We start from the raw sequence: 21,197 nt of genomic DNA on the forward strand, positions 1-21,197 counted from the left end.
CATTATGCAATATCATTGACTCAATGATCTCGGATCCAATATATATGATAATCTAATATCCCCCTCAACTAGAGAATATTTTTTTTCTTTCTTAAGGCACTTTGGCTATTTCTTCACTTTTATGCCAGACTATAATAGGTTATTATAAATTATAATATTTATTAGTTTCATATAGGTATTCTGAGGACCAGGGCTTCAAATACTGGTATTTTTTCATAACGTTATTAATTCAAGGGCATAGATAACGGTATGAAAATTTACCCGATACTAGAAATAACGGTAAAAATTTGAATTAATACCGGTAAATTAACTTCAAAAAAACTTCAAATCAGCTTTTAAGTTGTCCTTCCCATAAGTCAAGTTTCGTCCACTCTTCTTTTAATATTCAGGCTATTCTCCTCTGGAACGCTCTTCCTCCGGAAATCAGGATGTCAAAAACCAGAGACACTTTTAAGCGCAGAGTACGTGACTTCTACTTGAAGCAGTTGGCGGACTCTTAGTTTTGATATTCTACAGTAAGTATATTTCATTATTTTTATCTAATACCCATAATATCTTGGCAAATATTTTTACTATATTTATTGATGTAAGTATATAATATAGTATATTATATTTAAGTATATACTCAATATATTTATAGTCTTATTATTTATATATATTATCTTAAATAATATCAGTGTATCTATGATATTAGTATAGTTTAATATATTATATTCTATTAGTATAATTAATGTAATGTAATGTTGTATTTTTAGTAAGTTAGTTCTTTTTTCTTATTTTTGTAGCTTGACTGGCACCTATACAATTTTGTTTCTGTATCGCCCAAAGGTTGACTGGCAGATAATGCCTTAAGGCATTAAGTCCACCTTTGTACGTCCTGTATGTGCATAAAGTTTTTAATAAATAAATAAATAAATAAATTTTATAACGGTAAATATATGTTCTTTGATAACGTTACCTTTTGTAAAATAAGTACTTAATTTAATCAGTCAATTCAGTATGCAGTATGCACAAATTAAATTAGACGTGTCTGGTGACCAGTAGGTATATATTATAGGAAAAATGACATCTAATGAGAATGACATGGTCAGTACTCAGTAGTTCAGTGCTCAGTATCTTTGTTCAAATATTACTAATTTATGGTTTGTATAGTAAATTATTGTATTGTCAGCACGTGCGCCGTGCGCTGGCTGCCGGACGGACTCTGTTGTTTTGCAGACGACGGGGCGAGGTGGTACACAAAGCACACGACGAGTGGAGGCAGTCAGTTCAGGATGTTCGTTCTAGTGGAGATAGAGAGAATAGAGCTAGCTGACGCCTCGCGCCGCCGTGCTGTCTGCGTTACTGCATGTAAACTGGTTTGTGTGATCCACGGTGGGTAGCCGGCAACCGCGTACATGCCGCGCCGCCAGAGCCCGCCGGGGACCTGCGAAGCGGTCTTTTTGCTCTTGGTGTGCGTTGGTAATACATATGGTAGGATTCCCTTTGTGCTATCGTTCGCGGCGAAATTGACCGGTCCGCCCCGCCCCAACGTGTGCAAAGCGCCTCTGATCCGACGGCGTAGCCCGTCGGATCAGAGTAATACCGTTATCTGGCTACCATTATGAAAATACCGGTACGTAACGATATTTTTTCGGGTATTCGATAACGTTATGAAGTCCTGGGAGTAACTCGACAGAAGTCAATAAATTCCTTGCCTTTTCAAATATTTTGCTGCCGCCTTTCACATAAAAAGTAAATATAAACCAGCTGGCTAATTTCTTAGTAATATATCCTGGACTGGAGGTGAAGAAGGACTAATCATATGGTTTTGACTTTTGACGTTAAGTTGACAGTTGACAAAGTGGGTGAAGGGTTTTCCGTTTTTCATGGTTATAATATGTATTGGGAATCTGAATAATAATTAATTTCGTAATTTATTATGGCTATTAACTATTTAGAGTAATTTGGCTTCAATAAAACTTAAAGGCACCGAAATTATTTTAGAATTATCGAGTAAGTACTTACAAAAGAACCAATACCGGTATTTTGATTACAATTTTGTAACTTGTGCGAAAGTTTTTATTCACAAATCACCGCTTAGACCAATATTGCTACGTGAACAATGTCTAAAGTAATTACAAGTGAAGAAGTAATTAAGCACAACAGCAATGACAGCGTATGGATGGTCATACGAAACGATGTATACGATGTTACAAGTTTTTTGGAAGAGGTAAGAAGGTTTTCCTTTATAACAAGTATTTCTACTTGACCTTAGAATCTGATATAATAAACAAATACTATGTATTACTCATTACATAGGGCATAATTTTCTTCATAAGACTAAATAAGACTATGAGTAAACTGATTGGGAAGTTGTATTAAGAATTTTATAGGAACAAATGCTATTTTTTTACAATTCAAAAAGTTTTGCCAGATTCGTCTTGTTTGTGTTGCGATTTTGTTGGGCTTATACCTACTAAAATGCTTTAGATTACCCATTTAGTTGAGTTTTGAGATTTTAAACATACATATTATTACCAGGGCTCGGAAACCTGGTTTAAACATTGCGATCCCATTTGTTAAAAACAATACATTTCCAAAAGAGTGTTTTCACTTTGATTCCTTGAGCTAACACTTATCCAAAAACCTGGTGAAAGAGCATTATGACCTGGTTAATTAAATACTGGTTCTGAGCCCTGATTATTACACATTGCTTACAGCATCCTGGTGGGGAAGAAACACTCCTAGAGGTGGCAGGACAAGATGCAACACAAGCATTTGATGACGTCGGACACAGTGAGGATGCTAAGTAAGTGTAGTCATTTAAATTTTTGATATTTCTTTATTTTAAACCTGTTTTAAATATAATTTTTAAGTATAAAATAGGTCTATCTTATTGAGGGTAGCTTGATGACTACTATGAATAATAAAAAAGAATCAAGTACCACCAAAGGTAAACACTACTTTGATATTCAGGGTAGTGTAGCCGTGGTCACGAGGGGACTGCAGGAGCGTGACGTCTTTGTTTGCACCGGGCGGTCTGTTCTACGACTACCCTCGAATTGTCCAATATTTGTGTTCCAATACACCGAAAGTCAGTAGGTTCACTGCGACACACAACACTAACTGAACCGGGTTTACACTTATAGACATAGGTGACACACGCGGTTTGCACTTATTAATCACTGGATTCCAGGTGGGCGACAATTTGAATCCGTCCTCACGATTGAAATTTTTGTACTTTTTAATTTTTCCCTGCGACCTTAGATCACTTAGATCACATTTTCTTTTGTTGTCCTAGACACCAATCGTCCGATATGATTATCTTCCCAAATCCATTCCTCGCCCTATCATCTTTAAATCGGTTTTAAGTTATGTAAATACTCCTTTTATCGAGATTTTGTTTACATATATTCGTGATAACAATATTAGATTGTGATGTCTTTACTAACACTTGTTTTTGTTGTAGGTAAATCAATTTGTGAATATACATAATAAAATTCTCGTAACTGTACCCTTGTTGCTTTACCAGACCTACAATATAGAGCAAAGTCTTTCTAAACCACTCTGACATTGGTAACTCACTGAGTTAGCCTTTAAAAAAAAAGAAGAATAGAAAAATATTATGCAAGTAATTGTAACTTGTAGTACAGTAGTACTTATTAAAATACTACTACTGGCATCATATTTTTAATAGGAATTATGTTCTGTAGAAAATAAAGCCTCTTTTTTTTTATAGGGAGCTGCTCAAGAAATATAAAATAGGTTCCTTGCCTCCTGGAGAGACCATGCCCAATGTTGTGCCACAACAGAAACCTAATTGTTGGTAAGTATTAAAAACTTTTGTGATAATTTTACACTGTACTGTATATTAAATACAGGTCGTTTTTCAGAGTGCATAATAGAACACATACTTGTAAGTGTAAGTACATAAGGTTTTGCTCGATCAAGCAATCATGTACAGTAAAAACCACGGCTCGGGCTTTCGTACACATGTTCAGTATTGCTCGATAGTTTTACTCCTGTTCGAAGGAAATTAGCTACGAATAATAAAAACTAGTGTCAAAAAAAATATTTGTTGCGAGCCTTCGAGCTGTGAGTTTTGCAGTCCACATGGTGGTTTTTGCTCGATTTCGAGTAAAACTATCGAGCAAAACCGTATGTGAGTACTTAGCATAAGAGTGTATTACATACTTTAATTGTACAGTCAACTTTCCTACTTGAAAAAAATCTGATGTGTCCTACAAAAATGTTCCAGTAATTTTAACAGTTAACCCATCAATCCCCAAGTGGCAGCCGGCTGCATCATAATATTTGAAAATCTATTGTATCTGTGATACCCACAATGGAGGTGTTACTCCATTGTGGGTACACTGTTGATAACTCCATACAGGTACACTGTTGATAAATGAAACAGCTCAAAGTTTCTAAAAAAATGTGGGAAAACAAATTTCCTTATCCATTATTGTCTGTCATTGTTTAATAGACATTATTAAGTCTGCATTAAATTTATCACTATGTCTTATTCTATCTATATGAGTTATGACAATATGTATTATTCATATCTATGTATAATATCTAATGATAAAACTCATGATAAACCTTTTTTTCCTTAACTTATGTAACCTTAATGAAGTGTCATGTCTGGCATTTTGTTGCTGTGTAATAGGTGTTAATTATAATAAATTAAAATATTTTATAATAAAAAATACTTAGCGTTAGTTCACACAGAAGTTAGACTCGCGTCTGCAGTCCTAACTGAATGTTGCCTAACACTGAAATTAATTTATTGCGCAGGGTTCGTACATTCTGAGATAATAACTTATGCCCTGTCCCAGGTCTTAAAGTATCCTCAATAGTAATATAAACATTAAGAAATAACAGACAGACACACAAGCACATTTAAAATATAGACGACCTCTGTGGCTCAGTGGTGAGCGCGTTGGTAGCTCAAGCCGGGGGTCGCGGGTTCGAGTCCCGCCGACGGAACAAAAAGTTTTCAAAGTTCCGTGGGTCATGGATGTGTATTAAATATGTGTATCATATAATTAAAATCTTAAATATATGTATAGTATAAAAGTATTAAATATATTTCCGTTGTCTGGTACCTGTAACACAAGTCCTTCAGGTACTTACCACAGGACCAGACTGACGTGGTGTGAAGCGTCCATAGATATTATTATTATTATTAAACACTTGACCGTTATTTGAAGCATAATAATTGAGATAGGCACTTCCATTTCCGCAGATTTTACCTCCTTTCTTTCCTGAATGTTGGTAGCTCTGTCAACCTTGGCGCCATCATCGAGCAGGTAGAGGGAGAATTCCCGCTCGACTATGATCATTGGCGTTTTGTTTTCCGCACCGCACAGTCGTGCTCAGAAGTCATTACGTATTATACCTCCTTATTATATAACTCCCAGTTATATAATTTAAGTATAAAGTGAAATAATTTCAGTGTTGTGTTTTTACCGTTTTTCAAGGTTTTGGTAATTCACGTAAGTTATATTTTTATACATTTTTTCTTTAGAAAAGATGAACATTTCATATTAATAACGATTTTATCGTTCGTATCGTTACTTTAATAACGAATATAAATTTAAATACTACATTTAAATTTTTAAATATTAATTTTCTAGTTAAGTTCTTGTGTTTGTGTTCTTTCCTAGGTTAAGGTAGCTATTAATAATGAATAACGAATGTGAATTTGTTCATGATTCGGTAGTGACACCAGCTAACGTTAGATTTGAAACTACCCACTAATGTGGTTAATAAAAAAGGCCTTGTTCTCGTGCAAGGTCATCTAGTAGTAGTAGTTGAACAAATGATTCGAGCTCGTCATCGACTTCTACTTCACACAGCAAACGTAAATCGAGGCGCCGCCGCCACAAAAAGGGGGGGAGCAAATACAGACAGCGCTATAACCACCCTTTAGCTAAATTAACTCAAGAGGTTAATGAACTTAACAAAAAGGTTAATTATTTTTACGAAAACCGATCTATTTTTCAAGGTCATGTAATTCTATCGACGATAATGTCAGTCGGGAATTGTATAGCAAATCAAATGAAAATGAAACGACCGTTAGCAATTCTTTATAACCGAATCTTGAATTGAAACAAAACTTAAAGAAACGTCCGTTACGAAAACTTCTCTTTTGGAGGTTTTGGCTATATTAAATAAATATTCAACATAATAATGAATAGTCAGAAGTTCATTATTCTGAAGTTCAAGAATTTTATAATCATATACTAGTTTTTGTTGATTTAGAGGTCAATGATGAGCTTAAATATTTAAATTAAAAAAAAAAAAAAAACCTCACGTGCACAAATCATACGCGGCATTATTATATTGCGTACTTATGCAGCGCGGAGCATTGAAATCTGCTCTTAAGAAATTGTTACAATGGTCACACGCTTCAAGCTTGACCCCTGAAGGTTAAATGAAACCGTTAAGGATTTGTATCACAACGTCAGAATTACTTCAATTAATTTGTGGTCTGAGCTGGGCTTTGAGATCTATGAAGTTTTCAAATGAGACGCAATGCAATTATCAATTTTGTTCATGACCCAGTTCTGGCAATAATTTTATCTAAGTTAATTCCGAGTTGCTGGTGTCACTACTCGAAAAGACTGAGGGAGCTCGCAAAACCTTTGTTGCGAATAGTCAGAATAATGTTGCTGCCGCTGCGCAAGCGGGTTCTAGAGCAACAGATTGACTCGCCGCCCCCCGCAGGGGCAGGCTAAGAGTTATATATCCGCGCAGGGTATGTCTCATGGATGTTGTGCTAGCTCGCACATTTCCCATGCTCACCAGTCTGCGCAAGGCTGTTCTTACAATCGTCCCCCGCAGGGACAAACAATAAATTTTGAACCACGGTCAATGCCTAGCAATGCACGAAGTTCTTTTCACTCGAGAGCTTAGCCTACCCCCGCAGAGGCAGACTAAGAATTATATACCCGCGCAGTGTATGTCTCATGGATGTTGTGCTAGCTCGCACATTTCCCATGATCACCAGCCTGCGCAAGGCTGTTCATACAATCGTACCCCACGGGGACAAAGAAATAATTTTGAACCACTGTCAATGCCTGGCAATGCACGAAGTTCCTTTCACTCGAGAGGAGCTCGATTGGACAACTGAGGGAACTTCCACGGCAAAAGTACCCGTGAATATGCCGCTTCTCTTTCGGATCTCGGGAATCTCGGGGATCTCGGGAATGCCAAAAAAACGTAAGTACTGACAATCAAAAATTCAGAGCGGGTCAAACTTTGAAGTTTTACCGCCGTTTCTCGTTCGCAGCGCCTAGATGCTCCAGGATATTATTATAAAGATTCTAAAAGGGTACCGCATACCATTCATAGAGAAACCACCTCGGTTCATTCCAAAATTAAACCAAAATCATTTTTCTACCACAGAGTCGGAAGATATGTATCTCCAAATTCGACAAATGATATTCCAGGGTGTATTAGAAGTTGCCAGCCCCTTGCCAAGTTTTATTTCGACAATGTTTCTGGTCCCTAAGGTCGACGGGTCCTGCCGTCCTATTTTCAATCTTTCCACTCTATTCGGTTATGTTTTGACTCAGCCATTCGGGCTCATAAATGTTCAACTAATGACAGTTTCGTTTTGCAACCCGACGATTGGCTTTGCAAAATATACCTGTCCCAAGCTTATTTTACCTGGCAGTCGCTCCATCGCACTGACGGCTCCTACGTCTGTATACAAGGGACAGTTGCTGCAAATTACTTGCTTATTGTCCGGTCACCTGCTTCCCTGACCAATTGGGTTAAGCAAAAAACCTCAGAGAGCAAGTTCTGCGTATAATCGTTTATTAGGACGATTATCTTATTGCTTATTAAAACAAAATCATCCTACAGAAGCATGTCCACATTTTGCTTCAAAGGATTTACTTACGCCTCAACAAGACCTGGTATTTCTAGGTGTTCGTTGGAACACGTTTACAAAACGAAAAGCTACTTCCAGGCGAGAAAATGTCTAAAATTCATCAAAAGATTTTACCAGTCCTGAGTCCTGACAAAGAGTCTGGTAGATCTAAAGACCTTGCAGAGCATCCTCGGTCTCCTGAACTTCGCCAGTTTCATAGTACAGAAGGCTACATTACCGAGCTCTCTTGTCTGTTCTCATAGACTTGGATAAGTCCGCATTTCCGAATCGCTGCTCTCTACCGAGACAAGCGTTACGCTTAGCGACGATCTTCGGTGGTGGTTGCAAAGTCATCATCTATCAACTTCCATTCATTGGGGCCCCAATCAGAAAGAGCTTCTAGCGCTCTGCTTCTCCGAGGTCAGCAGTCAGCACCAGACTCTCCCTCGCTCGACAGTTCTTTGGCAGAGCGACAATCGAACAGCTATAACCTATAGTACGAGAGCCCACGACCAAAATTTTTGTCTCATAGCAATACGGCCAAAACTGCATCAAATCGATAGATACGATTATCCTGAACTCGAAAATACCAATATCAGACATTTTCCGCGTAGCGTTTGATCTGACCGAATTTTCAAAATTGTCAAAGAATTTTACCGAACTGCATCATAGCAATATGTCTGATTTGCAGACTGTAGTTGAATGATAGTTCTGAGATACCGAAAACATATTTTTCAGACGTTAGTGGTGTAGCGCAAACCCGTAAAATCACTTAAAAAAATTAAAAATGAGACAAAAAAAATGTCTCATAGCAATACGTCTGAAAATCTTTTTTATTAGTAAATTTTGGTTATTTGATGCGAACAAAAAAATTTTCAGACGGAAATGTGAACGCATTAAATTTTGAGACCGTTTTGAAAATGTTAACAAATTTTACCGATCGGTATCATAGCAATATGTCTGAAAATTGTTGGACATGATAAAATAAGTTGTCCACATGTGCAAAAAATTTATATCAGACAAATTAAGTGTAGCACCTTCTCTATCAGACAACTTTTCGATACTCAGATATCATTTAAAAATCGTATTGAGGCATCTTGAATTTTCTGTTACAAACCAATGAATACGTTGCGACCCTGAATTTATTAGATGATAATTAACAAAGAATTTACCCGAAACCTTAACATTGAAGTTGAAGGACTGAAATAAATCGCACAAAAGGAAACTGGGATGAAGTTGAAAAAAAAACGGTTTATTGAAAGTTACAAAATATTCTTGTATTCAATCGCTGTCGGATTCGGAATCGTCGTCTTCGAAATCACTCTCGACGTCGCTCGGGAGATCTTCAACGTCCTCTTCTGTAAAATAAACATCGTTAGTGAAAATCACGAACTTATTTATGAAATTAACAGCAAAAGCCATGTAAACTGTACCTGTTGTGGATGATGGTTTGTCGTCCAAAATAACGTCGCTCAACTCAGGTAGTTGGTTGCCAGAGAACCACGAAAACTGAAATCGTCCCTCGTCTTCATACCATCCGCAATCTGCAGGGTTCAGTTCGGTTGGCGTTTTGGTATGAGCGTTGCTCCAGACTTGTGCAATATATTTTGTTCGTAATAAATGTTTCTCCAATTCCGTTTTGCATGGTGGCAGATTGCAGGCGTCGTAATTGGATAACTGGAGATTCAGAGTTGTCGAAGCCTCGTCGTTTTTAATTTTATATGTCTTCGAAAAAATGTTGAGTCGAGCTAAATCGACGTTATTAATTTTTTTTTCGTTGTACAATCTGCACGTGAATTCTTCCAAAACGGGGAATATCTTGTCACTATCAGAAGTATAGCTGCCCAAATCACCGAAAGCTTCTTGATAGCGTTTCGAATTTTTCAGCATCGTCAATGGTCTTTTTTTACCCTTGTGATATAACGCGGGATTATAATCGCAGCCGGTCATTGCATGGAAAGCAGGTAAAGATTTTGCCAGAGTGGATCCCAATGTCTCGTATAAACGTGAAACATCAATGTAACGCCGGGAATTGCCAACACCAACATCCATAGAAATTTGGACGTCACTTTCTACAAATTCCATATTTCCGAGCATTATTATTAATATATCGGTGTCTGAACATCGAATCGTTACTTTACCCCGTTGTTTCATTTGGCAGACATGGTAAACGATCTTCGTATCTGCCTCTTCGTGTTCTTGGCAAGTTAAATCTTCGTTGATTGTTTGGATAACAAAACCATCTTTCACCGAATATTCATAACACATGTCGTGATTGATGTTGATGATTTTGTTTGCGATTATGTGCGCCATGTCTTGTTCTGACCAATTGTTGATAATAAATTTGACCAGAGCATCTTTGAATTTGATGTTTTTCAATTCTTTAGCGAAATCGGAAGGTCGAACTTGTTGCGGTCCTGAGATTCGAAAATCGGTCGATTTTACGTTTTTTCGCAATCCATGCTCCGTGTCCTTGATCGACGGGCAGAAATACCTGTCGAATATCAGATCGATCCTCTCAACATTATGTTTGCACAAAATGTGCAAAATTTTTTTCGAGATATCTCCAAATGTTCGTGGTATGTCTTTTAAGGTGTGCAGTAAAAAGAACCCATCGATAATCAAAACATCTGTAGACTCTGGCTCCGTGCTCTCGATTTTTTTTTCAAGGTCTCGCATCAATGCTGATTTGTCGGTTTTATTTATTGTACCGTCCATGTGACAAAGTGATAGCGGCATTGGGGTTATCGGGTAACACAACACTTTTTCGATACTTATTTTTTTTTCTAAGGACAAAGCTAAAAGCCGCCCAAATAAGTCTCTTTGTAGCCTCAATTCTTGAACCTTGCCACCGAGTACAACTTTTTTCTTTTTCTTTACCGTGCTGAATGTGAAGACTGGATTCTTTTTTATTGGTTCGTTAAAACGTGCATGTCTCTCTTCTACCTCGGTTATGAAATTATTGCGCAAAGTTTCTCCTCGAGATTCGACGTTGAGCAGAAAGTCAGTGATATTTTGTGCAGCAGCTTCTCCAGTTGTGATGTTGTACAACTTATCAGCGTCTAACGAATTGTCGAAAGGATTCATGTATTGTTGTAAAGTCCTTGTGAATTTCTCAACTTGTTGGTGACTCTTTCGAATGCGAGAACTCTTCAGTTCCGAGGTGATATCCTGATTCTTGGCGAGTCCAGCGGTTTTCAGCACATGTGATATTATTCGAGCTCGAGCACTGTGATTTATTGCCCAACGTTGCCTTGCAGCCACCGAATTTGTCATGTGAATTATTCCGATTAGCTTCCGAGCTGCTTCGCCGTTAATCGTTTGTTCCAAAGTCAGGTCAACAGGTATTCTGGAAAAAGATTTCTCCGTTCTTCGTACTCCGAATGATCCTTGTTCTAATGAGAAACGCAGTCCTGGATGGGTTTCATCGATCCTGCACAGCTTGCTGACATAATATACCAGCCAACGAGAATAATTTTGGTGATTGAACGCGAAGAAAAAGTTTGTGATTTTTGCAAGAATGTAAACATACATTTTCAGATCTCCGGTTCTGATACTCTTGTTCAGCATGTCATAATAGGACACTAATCGGATGTAAACGGTGTAAAACTGAGCAGTTAGTCCATGCTTTCCTCGCAATGTTTGTTCGGTAAAGTTGTCATACTTCTCGAGCAATTCGAGAGTTGCTTCGTGTTCTATTGTAGGCGTCGTTAAACGTTGCTTTTGTAATTGAAACAAATAATCTTCAATTGATTTCTCGATGACAATTTTTTCACGGTCGACGAAGGTATTGAAATGCAGTTTTTGAAACGCGAGCGATACAAGGGGATGTAGTCTTTTGCATCGATTGAAATTTGTACCTGAAATGAAACCCTTCAATGAACCATTCGCCAAAATTTCACTGTCCACCAGAATATGGGTAATACCGCAATCCTCAATGAAAGAGCCGATAACTTTGAAGTATGACATCATTATATGAAATCCGCCGAGATGTATGAAAACGTTGTCGAATTTCGGCGCTTCCTGGAACTGAATTCCGAATGCAATTCTTGCAATAGCTAAATCGTACGTTACTTGCATGTATTTCGAACTGCATTCTTCAGCTATTTGTTGAGCCATTTTCAAAGTGAGGTGTACTACGGAATTATTTGTAGGAGATGCATTGATAGGCGTCAAATACGATACTTTCTGCAAAGCAGAGGTGTCTTCAGTTATGAGGCTATTAAACCCAGTCCACATAGGGGTATCGGGAATGTCCAGTGTGTGTGAAAAAAGCCAAGCAAGATCAAGGTTCCTCCACGTCTGAAAAACTTCAGGTTTGATTGAGATTTGACCGATACTGGGAGTTGAGAAGTAGGAATCGATTTTTGGTTTTTTCGTGTAAGGCACGATATCGTTAACGATAGCGTCGAAACATCTTCTTCTTTTTCGACGTCGCGGCGTTTCATCTGTAGAAGCGGCTGCAGTATCATCACTTTGTACAGAAGCGTCGGTTGGAGCGGTAAAATTTGCGTCACTAGGTATATTTTGGTAAATTATCCCGACAGTGTCGTGGAGAGTGTCTTTACCAGTGAGAGTATCGACGAACCGATCGAAGTTATCGAACGCGACTCCAGTACACAAATTATCGGCGAGAATTATGTCTTCGGGACATAATTTGTTCTGTTGCGTTGATGTGAATGTCAGCTCAGTCTCTAGCTCTTCGATGACATTGTAGCTACAGCAGTGACCGTATTTGTTGACAAGGTCGACAATTTTCCTGCTGCTCGAGAGACTCTTTAACGCCATTCCCAGAGTGACATGTTTCGAGGTTTTAATATTGCCGTTCGTAGCTGCATAAATAATGTCCTGACCGAGGGAAAACATTTTTAAGTCGCGCGAGAATTTCTTTAATTCATGACGAGATTGACTTACGCCTTTACTATCACCGCAAATGATACACTGCAAGAGATACGATAGCAACGGTGGCACAGAATCGCATTCAGCTCGAATGAGATCTTGCACCGTTATATCCTCCGGTAATTTTGTCTTGTCCGCGTTAATTATCTCTCGTCTGATTATCTGCCCGATGTTGTATATCGCTTGTCTCGTTTCGATGTTTTTGAAAAATTCTTGATTGCTGACGATGTGACCAGCGTATGGAGCGATATACTTTTTGTTGTCCGAGAAAATGATTTTTATTTCACTGTTGAACGTTACCAATAACTTCTTTTCCAAATGACGCGACGAAAAAAAATCCGGTTTTTCGACGTTGGAGACGTTGTCAAACTGTTCGTGTAGGAACTCGATGTACTTTTCTGAGATGAAATTATAAAAGAGACATTCATTGTTCTCAACAACGCGTTCGCGAATAAGTATGCAAATTTTGTCGTACGCGTCAGTATGACATTGTCGTTTTTTGTGCCAAGTTTTTTCGTTTTTTTTCTCGAGATCATTCTTACAGTGCCATTCAAACTTTGTTTTGCAATGTTTGTGATAGAAGCAGTTGTCATCTTTGAGAGTTTCGATTTTACGCAGCATCTCGATGTTGTTGTACTCTGTGGACACGGCCTTAATAAATTCGATGAAAGTGTTGGTCGCTTTTATCAAACATACCGCGCGTCTTTTCACGTATATCCTGTTTTTTCCGCAAATAATACAGCTGTGTGTATTTTCATCGGCAGTCGAATCATCAATTGCCGTATTGTCAGCAACATCAGTTACCGCATTGTCATCAGGTACCGTACTGTCGTCCGCTACCGTACTGTCGTCCGCTAACGCACTGTCGTCCGCTGTCGTACTCTCGTCCGCTCCTCGATCACCTTCAGGTTCTTCACTGTAATGTGACAAATTCGAAATTGGGATGTTTAATTTAATTATCGGATTTCGTTCTTACAATTATATTTTAATTCCCATTTATTTAGACACGCAAGGAAAAAAAATTCTATAAAGAACAAGAAGAAATTATATACAAAAGTCCAGAAGTACAGAAAAATTTAGAAAATAAATATTGAGTGTACGTATACAATTTTTTGAATATCCATTCTGATAATTGGTTCGTTCGTTTGAATTTGTGAGCATTTGGATAAACAAAATTTAAGAAGGGGGAGGGGATAAGGGTAATGCACTATAAAAGAAGCATATTTTCAATACTTTTTGTTGACGACACAGTTCATATATATTTTTTTGAATGATTAGTATAAAATAAAAGGACATTTAAAGACTATTGTGTGAAATTTTCATTAACAATTGTGCAGAAATGATTCAATGACAGCCAATCTCTCAGACGCCGCAAAAAAAGTTACATTGCGGTGAACTGTGTCACTCATTACTGGATGATCTGGGAAAAAAAATTCTAAAAGTTTGTATTAGTCAATAAGTTTATTGAGATAACGCTGTCAAGTTTTTATTTTTTTTGAATTATTTAAACTTTTAGTCACAATTGTTAGTCTATTTTTATTCGCAGTTCAGTTCAAATTTTTTATTTCGAAAATTGGAACCTTCATTATTGTAAAATGAATTAAAATAATAAAAAATAATTTTAAAAAATCGACAGCATTACCTCGAGAAACTTATAAAGTAATAGAATCTTCTTGCAATTTTTTTTCGGATGATCCGGTGATAGTTATGCTGTACACCGCAATTTCTTTGAGGTGTCTGCAAAGATGTACAGTAAGTGGCTCATTTTCTGGATATTTCTTCATAAAAATATTATAAAATGTGATTAAAATGTCCTTTTACTACATACTTTTTACATAAATAAATATATATTAAACTGTGTCGTCAAAAAAATATCGTAAACATGCTTCTTTTCATAACGACATAGCCTTTACCCCCCCCCCCCCCAGTTGTTATTACTACCAGAGAAAATGAGAATTGATAAAGTACTGTTACAGAATAGAAGCGGGAGACTTTTTCGAGTATACGGAATATTAAATATGCCCCAAAATAAATATTATCGTGAAAATAAAATCAACTTAATTTAAAATAACAAATAAGATGCAATTTCTTGGCGATTGTTGGCTTGTGTACGATGCGGGCACACAAATGTGCGAGGCTCACCGATACAGCGACCACGTGGTGTACGACGCACTTTATACCAACGCTCTTCAAAGATATATTGCATATATATTTCATTCTTACCTCGCTCTGGATGTCGATGCACTGTCATCAAAAACATTACTGACGACATTGTCGTGAGAAATATTTGAATCTTTCGGAATCCTCACAGCCGTGAAATTTTTGTAGCACGCCGAATGGTATCCTATGTCCGTGTCGATACCACGTGGCAACTCGATTTCCGAGTAAATCGATTTCCTGCTTACTCTCTGTTTTTTACTCCTATATTCGGAAACTTCTTTGCACTTTTTCAGCGTCTCTTCGGTAAATTTTTTCACTTTCTCAATCGTTGTTTCTTTACAAAATACACAACTCAGGTCCGACATTTTACACCACCACAACCGCACAACGTATGACAACTAAGTGAGCGTCGTTCCAACGTTCAGAGCAGCTGGCGAGTGAGCTGTATAATAGTAAGAAAGGGGCAGGAGCGTAACAAGCGCTGAGGCTGTTGAAATTAAATACTGATTGATTTGATAGTTTTGGTTTTATTTAAAGCACACTTGAGTAACTTTTACAAAAAAAATAAGTAATGACATCTGTCATCTGTCAAAGTACATATAATAGACAAGGGAGATTCTTGAATATCTATGAAGGCTGTAAATTTAAAAAAACATTTAACAGAGGCGTCGGCCAGGCGACTTCGAAACGTTATTTTCGTTTTTGGGAGTATATGCTACACTTAAAGTGTCTGAAAACAGGTTATTGGTAATCATGGCAACAATACGAAAAGTTGAAAAAAAAAATTATCCGTATTGCTATGATACAGGTCGGCTAAATTTGTTGACATTTTCAAAAATGCGCTCAGGCTATATGCTACGCGCAAAATGTCTGAAAACAAACTTTTTCGTAATACAATTATAAAATCTATGTACATTTTCACTATCAGACGTATTGCTATAATACCGACTGTCTTTTTTTTTTGACACAGCAGAAATTGCCTCCCACGCAGTTGCTACACTTTCGACCGTTACTACACACCTAGTCGGGTTCAGAATCATACAATCTAACGATTTTATAGGGTTTTTGCCGTATTGCTATGAGACATGGTTTTGGTCGTGGGCTCTCGTACTACTACATTTGGGACGAAGGTCGCACCAGGTCAGACGCCCTGATGGACATAACCATTCAGATTTTTCGAGTTATTGGATCATTCCCAAATCTGTTAACTTCTTGCACGGAGAAGATCACAAAATGCGGCTTACTTGTGTGAACGATCTATTTGCTTCCGCCGAAGCTCATGTAGTGACTAATTATGTAACTCTCGACTTGACCGATCAAGCAGGTTTATATCACGATGCCTTTTCTCAGGAGTACCCCCTAGCCTAGGTGTTTAATTAATACCCAAAGTCCTGGCTCACCTAAATCAGGCTCAAGGAATTTATCTCCTAGTGGTTCCACGCTGGAATCGAGTATTTTGGCGGGCAGATCTCAAGTCGAGTGCAATAGCAGCACCGTATACGATTCGCGATCTGGAGAAATACAAAATCGACATTTCAGCGGTCCCTCTTCCAAAAATCAGGAAATGACCCTGGAAGTATAGAAATGTGGGGGTGGTTGTAAAATTGTAAAATTTCTGAGGCTGAGATGATAACCATATAAAATTATTGTTATTATCATGGCGACCTTCTACTCTCAAAACTTATAAAGTTGCCTGGTATAGATGGTTATCCTGGTGTAAGTTTCACAGATGTGATGCTATGATGCTCACAAGCCGACGGCCACAGTCCTTGCAAAATTCTTAGCTTATCTATTTTTAATAGATTAAGCTCTCTTATAACACTATTTTCTTACATAAGTAGATATCTTCCTGTCTGATACAGAGATTTCTGGCCCTTTAAGTTCTTACGGTTTGGTAAAACATGTTAAAATCTATTGCATTGAAAAAGCTTGTAGAACATAAATTAAAAACTTATTTAAGTCTTATACTGTTGACGCCAGTTGACGCAAGTAATTTATTTGTATTTTCTAGACATACAGATATTTTGCTTTTGTTTTCGTTGGGCAGACGTGTACATGATCTTACACACTGTAAGAATACAGTGGTTTAAAATTCTTAACGTGATTAATTTATTTAGTCATAACTAAAACGAACAGTTCTGATTCTAGGCAATCTAGCTGGAAGATTTTAAGAAATCCCAGTAATAACCAACCTTGCTGTTTACTGGCTTAAATGCTGTAATCACTTTTTTCATCGCAGGCGTAGCGATTAGCGAAGCTAAATGTGCAATTTATTTACGAGTTTGCGAGGAAAACCATCTGCCGCCTTTAGCTGGCGGTATCAAAACTAACTTGTCTGAGACAACTGCACCACCAGGTAACGTCCGCTCAGCTATGGCTGAAAGTTGGAGAGACATTAGACAATGTATCCATTCATGAAATACTTTTGGGGCCGTTATTGAAAATCGGTACAAAAAACTAGTACTTTAATCTAATTCTAACGATTTAAGAAATTATTTTGTTCCTTTAGTTGATTTCATTATGTCCATATCAAAGCTTTTACAAGTTGTATTTTTGGTTTGTCAATCAGTTTTTGGTGTAATAATTGTGTAAAAAAGTGTTTGAACACTGGATTTTCTATTCCATCACTCTTATATCACCTATATATTCATTTATAAAGTTTTAGAAGTATTCCCACAAGGAATTACTATTTTTATTTTATATTGTTATATTTTCTTTTCACATTGGCGTCTTACTTTTATTTTGTCACATTGGCGTACATCATCACCAGGCGATAACAAACACGTCTCAATTATTATGCTTCAAATAACGGTCAAGTGTTTAATAGCAGCGTTTTACCCTGAAATAAAACGCTTATTAAATACTTACCTTATTTGAAGCATAACTTTATTTCTGCCTGGTGTAATTTCGACTCAATGATCATAGTCGAGCGGGAATTCTCCCTCTACCTGCTCGATGATGGCGCCAAGGTTGACAGAGCTACCAACATTCAGGAAAGAAAGGAGGTAAAATCTGCGGAAATGGAAGTGCCTATCTCAATTATTATGCTTCAAATAAGGTAAGTATTTAATAAGCGTTTTATTTCAGGGTAAAACGCTGCTATTATTATTATAGATGATGACATCATTAATATTAACCCAACAATCTCCAAGCGGCAGCCGGCTGCCGCATAACAATTGAAAATCTATTGTGTCTGCGATACCCACGATGGAGGTGTTAATAATAATAAGCCTGCCACTCCGTTCCGCCGAAATTAGTATTTCGCGATTTTCCCATCTAAAAGTATTTCCATACCAAACTTTTTAAATATTTATAATATTAGATGATATTAGTAAGGATTGATTTAGGACACATTAAGATGCGGTCTCTTTCTGCGAAATTGTTATGTCGCAGAAAGAGGCCGCGGAGCGGGACAGAGAGGACGATCCTACCTCTCTGGCGCTCCGCCGGCGTAGGACGGGAGTACGGAGGCGACGCTATGCGTGCCTCCTAAGTCTCGTCTAACGGGGCTCCGGGAGAGGATGGGAACCTCCCCGGCTTAGCCAGTTCCGGCGCCGAGGGGAACGCTTCAGTTTGCCGAAGCGTTCCCTAACTTTGGTGGAAGTCCGGTCCCTTCTGAGGTAGACTGGCCGGTCGTGGAGGGAGTCCTGTGTTTGTTTGATCCGGGACATCAATCCTTTATACGGCTGAAGGCGAACCGCAGGTGGTTTTAGTGAGTAAGAGTCTCACATACCCCCGGCACAGTATAGCAATATTAGTCCCTACAGTAACGAAACGCCTTTGATGTCGCACGATGCCGCCACCGATGACAGGTACCGAACAGATATGCCAGGGTTGCCACGAAACGGGAAATAAAATAAAAATAAAATATTGTGCTTGTAATGCAAATGTTATCATTTAAACTATTTAATCAGCGTGTTATATTTACATATATTGTCGTACTGCCAGATATTTACGTGAAACTTTATTTTTAGATGATTTTAGTTTCTCTATTTAAAATTTTATTTAACCCATCAAGCCCCATAAGCTCACCGGTTAGCGAGAAACAATAGAATAACAATAGATTTCCAAGGATCCATGAATTACGATCGAATGATTAATAATGAATACGCATTCGAAATTTCGAATATATAAAATATCCAATAACAATAATTAATCACATGTCAGGTGTAAGAGAAGCAATTCAAAACCAGGGATGTCAGACGTATAAATTTCTTGGTACACATACCAGGTTTTGGTTCCACGTACCATGTACCAATACTACTCGGTCCTTGTACGCAAAAATACCAAGATTGGCCCTTGATCGACCAAAATACACTGACCATATAGAATAACCGGCAAATTTCAAAGATGCATGTAAAAAACATTCCAAACAGATTTCCTTTAAAATATAAAACTTTTTTATAGCAAGCAGTCTCGATAAACAATTGTGTTTTGTGTAAAAATGTTTTTTCGAAATCTCAATTTGTTTACTTCGGACTTCTTTTCCATTGTTTGGTTAAGCAAACGAACCCTCGTTTCTTATAAAAATCTTTGATTATGACTTATGAATCATTTATCTATTTTTTTCAATAAATTTTACATTTTATACCCGAATTATGCAGTAAAATATCAAAAAGACAATGCAGTTCAAAATGATATTTCTTCCGTGCGTTCGATGATTACTGCCCTCTTTTAACAGTATACGAAATTAAATTATTATTTTTTTCACTGGGATGCGACTTCCGACACAGTTTGTCATCAGTGTTCACAGCGCCGGAGCGGAGCACAGGCGTACCAGTTTTCTGTCACCGATACCAGTTTTCAGCCAGCTCGATACAAGGATTTCCAAGTGGCCGTCTAACATCCCTGTTCAAAACTCTTATTACGTGCGCGGTAAGGGCGGTCCAAAGGACAAAATGTTACACTTGGTGTGTGTACCTAGCTAGGTAGGTACTAATTAGTATGTAACAGGGTATTTGACAGATTTTAATTTATTCTATATTGTTTCTCTCCTTTTTACACTTCTTACAACGTAAACAATAAAACAGAGATGCAAATAAATGCCGCCAAGGCCAACACAATATTAGTGTAAACTGTGAGCCGATATTTATGAAAATTTAAATCCTTTTTGTTTTTTGAATCAGATTTACATCCGTACACTGATCATTTATTATAATATCCCATTGTTTATAAGATAAGTTATCGTTTACAACACAAAATTCGTAGACAACGCGCCAACGTCACCCCTGTGGGCGCAGGTATACAAACTCCGCGAGTTTGTGTACGCGGGCCCGCGCCGCCCGCTTCCCCGCGGGTACCCCTTCGTTGCTCTGCGCAAGTACATTCGTTTCACTACTGTAGGGATATGTCATATTGCTATACTGTGCCCCCGGGGTGCTTCAGCTAACTAATGAACATCCCCAACTCGGGGCACCCATGATGGGTTTCCCCTGCGCATCAAAAAAAAAAAAAGACACATTAAGATAAGTTTCATTGCAATTCAAACCACGCATGTGGCTAATACTACTACAAAACATATTTTTTCATTACTAATTTTTCTTTTTTTACATTTTCAGTGAGAAAGTCAAGCAAATTGTGATGGTTAGCTCTGTGGTAGCGGGAGCCATACTGGTGGCAATTGTACTAAGGAAGTACCTCGCTTCGAATTAATGGTAATAAACCTTGTGTACCTGTCATTAAAAACAGACCTGCAAGGATATTCTGGTCAGAATGAGAACTAAAACTGCCATGATGTTAAAAGAGACTACGGTTTCGCACACTCTCTTTACAGCAGTCATTGTCAGCACCGTACGCGCCCATAGCGTCGAATGCACCGCATAGTACACGATATGCGGCGCGTACGGTGCGGACTGCGGACGAATGTGCGAGGTTTCACATCATATCATACAATGATACAACGAATTCTAAAATGCGGCGCGTTCGGCGCGTGCGTGCTGATAAATGAGTGATCACTGATCACCTTCAATGTGGAAAAGTAGCGCAAGTGTCATTTTGATAGATAGCTGTTTATCCACGCCCCTATGACAGTGTCATCAGAGTGCCACAAGATCCTTGTAGGTATGTTTAATACCCGATCATCACAAATATAGGATGTGAAAAATATATCAACTACTGCATTTAGGTTATAAAACATAATATATAAAATTATAATACATTATCTAAGCAATAATAATTGATCAATAAAAATGTAGGATCTTAGGGAGACAATAATTATTATTGATACTTATTTTTTTTGAGTAAAATATAAATATGTCAGAAAATTCCTAAACTG

The 21,197-nt window shown here is 37.8% G+C and overlaps 2 protein-coding genes across 2 annotated transcripts; one reads left to right on the top strand and one right to left on the bottom strand.

Moving 5' to 3' along the window:
• The first annotated feature begins 1,888 nt into the window (after window positions 1–1,888).
• Window positions 1,889–20,753, top strand: LOC121734586 (cytochrome b5-like). The gene is made up of 4 exons (XM_042125166.1): window positions 1,889–2,212; window positions 2,703–2,791; window positions 3,722–3,808; window positions 20,482–20,753. Exons 1-4 carry the CDS (start codon window positions 2,105–2,107, stop codon window positions 20,573–20,575), a joined length of 378 nt encoding a protein of 125 aa, XP_041981100.1. The 5' UTR covers window positions 1,889–2,104; the 3' UTR covers window positions 20,576–20,753.
• LOC121734581 lies at window positions 8,854–13,094 on the bottom strand. Its single transcript, XM_042125156.1, has 2 exons — window positions 9,298–13,094; window positions 8,854–9,222 (listed from the first exon to the last, which is right to left on the bottom strand). Exons 1-2 carry the CDS (start codon window positions 12,728–12,730, stop codon window positions 9,146–9,148), a joined length of 3,510 nt encoding a protein of 1,169 aa, XP_041981090.1. The 5' UTR covers window positions 12,731–13,094; the 3' UTR covers window positions 8,854–9,145.
• Window positions 20,754–21,197: the final 444 nt, after the last annotated feature.

Source organism: Aricia agestis, chromosome 16, assembly GCF_905147365.1.
Source record: "Aricia agestis chromosome 16, ilAriAges1.1, whole genome shotgun sequence".
NCBI lineage: Eukaryota > Metazoa > Arthropoda > Insecta > Lepidoptera > Lycaenidae > Aricia > Aricia agestis.

Bases quoted from the DNA above. Each gene is read 5' to 3' on its own strand.
- LOC121734586 (XM_042125166.1), top strand. From the start codon at position 2,105: ATGTCTAAAGTAATTACAAGTGAAGAAGTAATTAAGCACAACAGCAAT. The intron at 2,213-2,702 runs GTAAGAAGGTTT...CATTGCTTACAG, and splicing joins TTACAAGTTTTTTGGAAGAG to CATCCTGGTGGGGAAGAAAC. The intron at 2,792-3,721 runs GTAAGTGTAGTC...TTTTTTTTATAG, and splicing joins GGACACAGTGAGGATGCTAA to GGAGCTGCTCAAGAAATATA.
- LOC121734581 (XM_042125156.1), bottom strand. From the start codon at position 12,730: ATGTTTTCCCTCGGTCAGGACATTATTTATGCAGCTACGAACGGCAAT. The intron at 9,223-9,297 runs GTACAGTTTACA...TTTATTTTACAG, and splicing joins CAAACCATCATCCACAACAG to AAGAGGACGTTGAAGATCTC.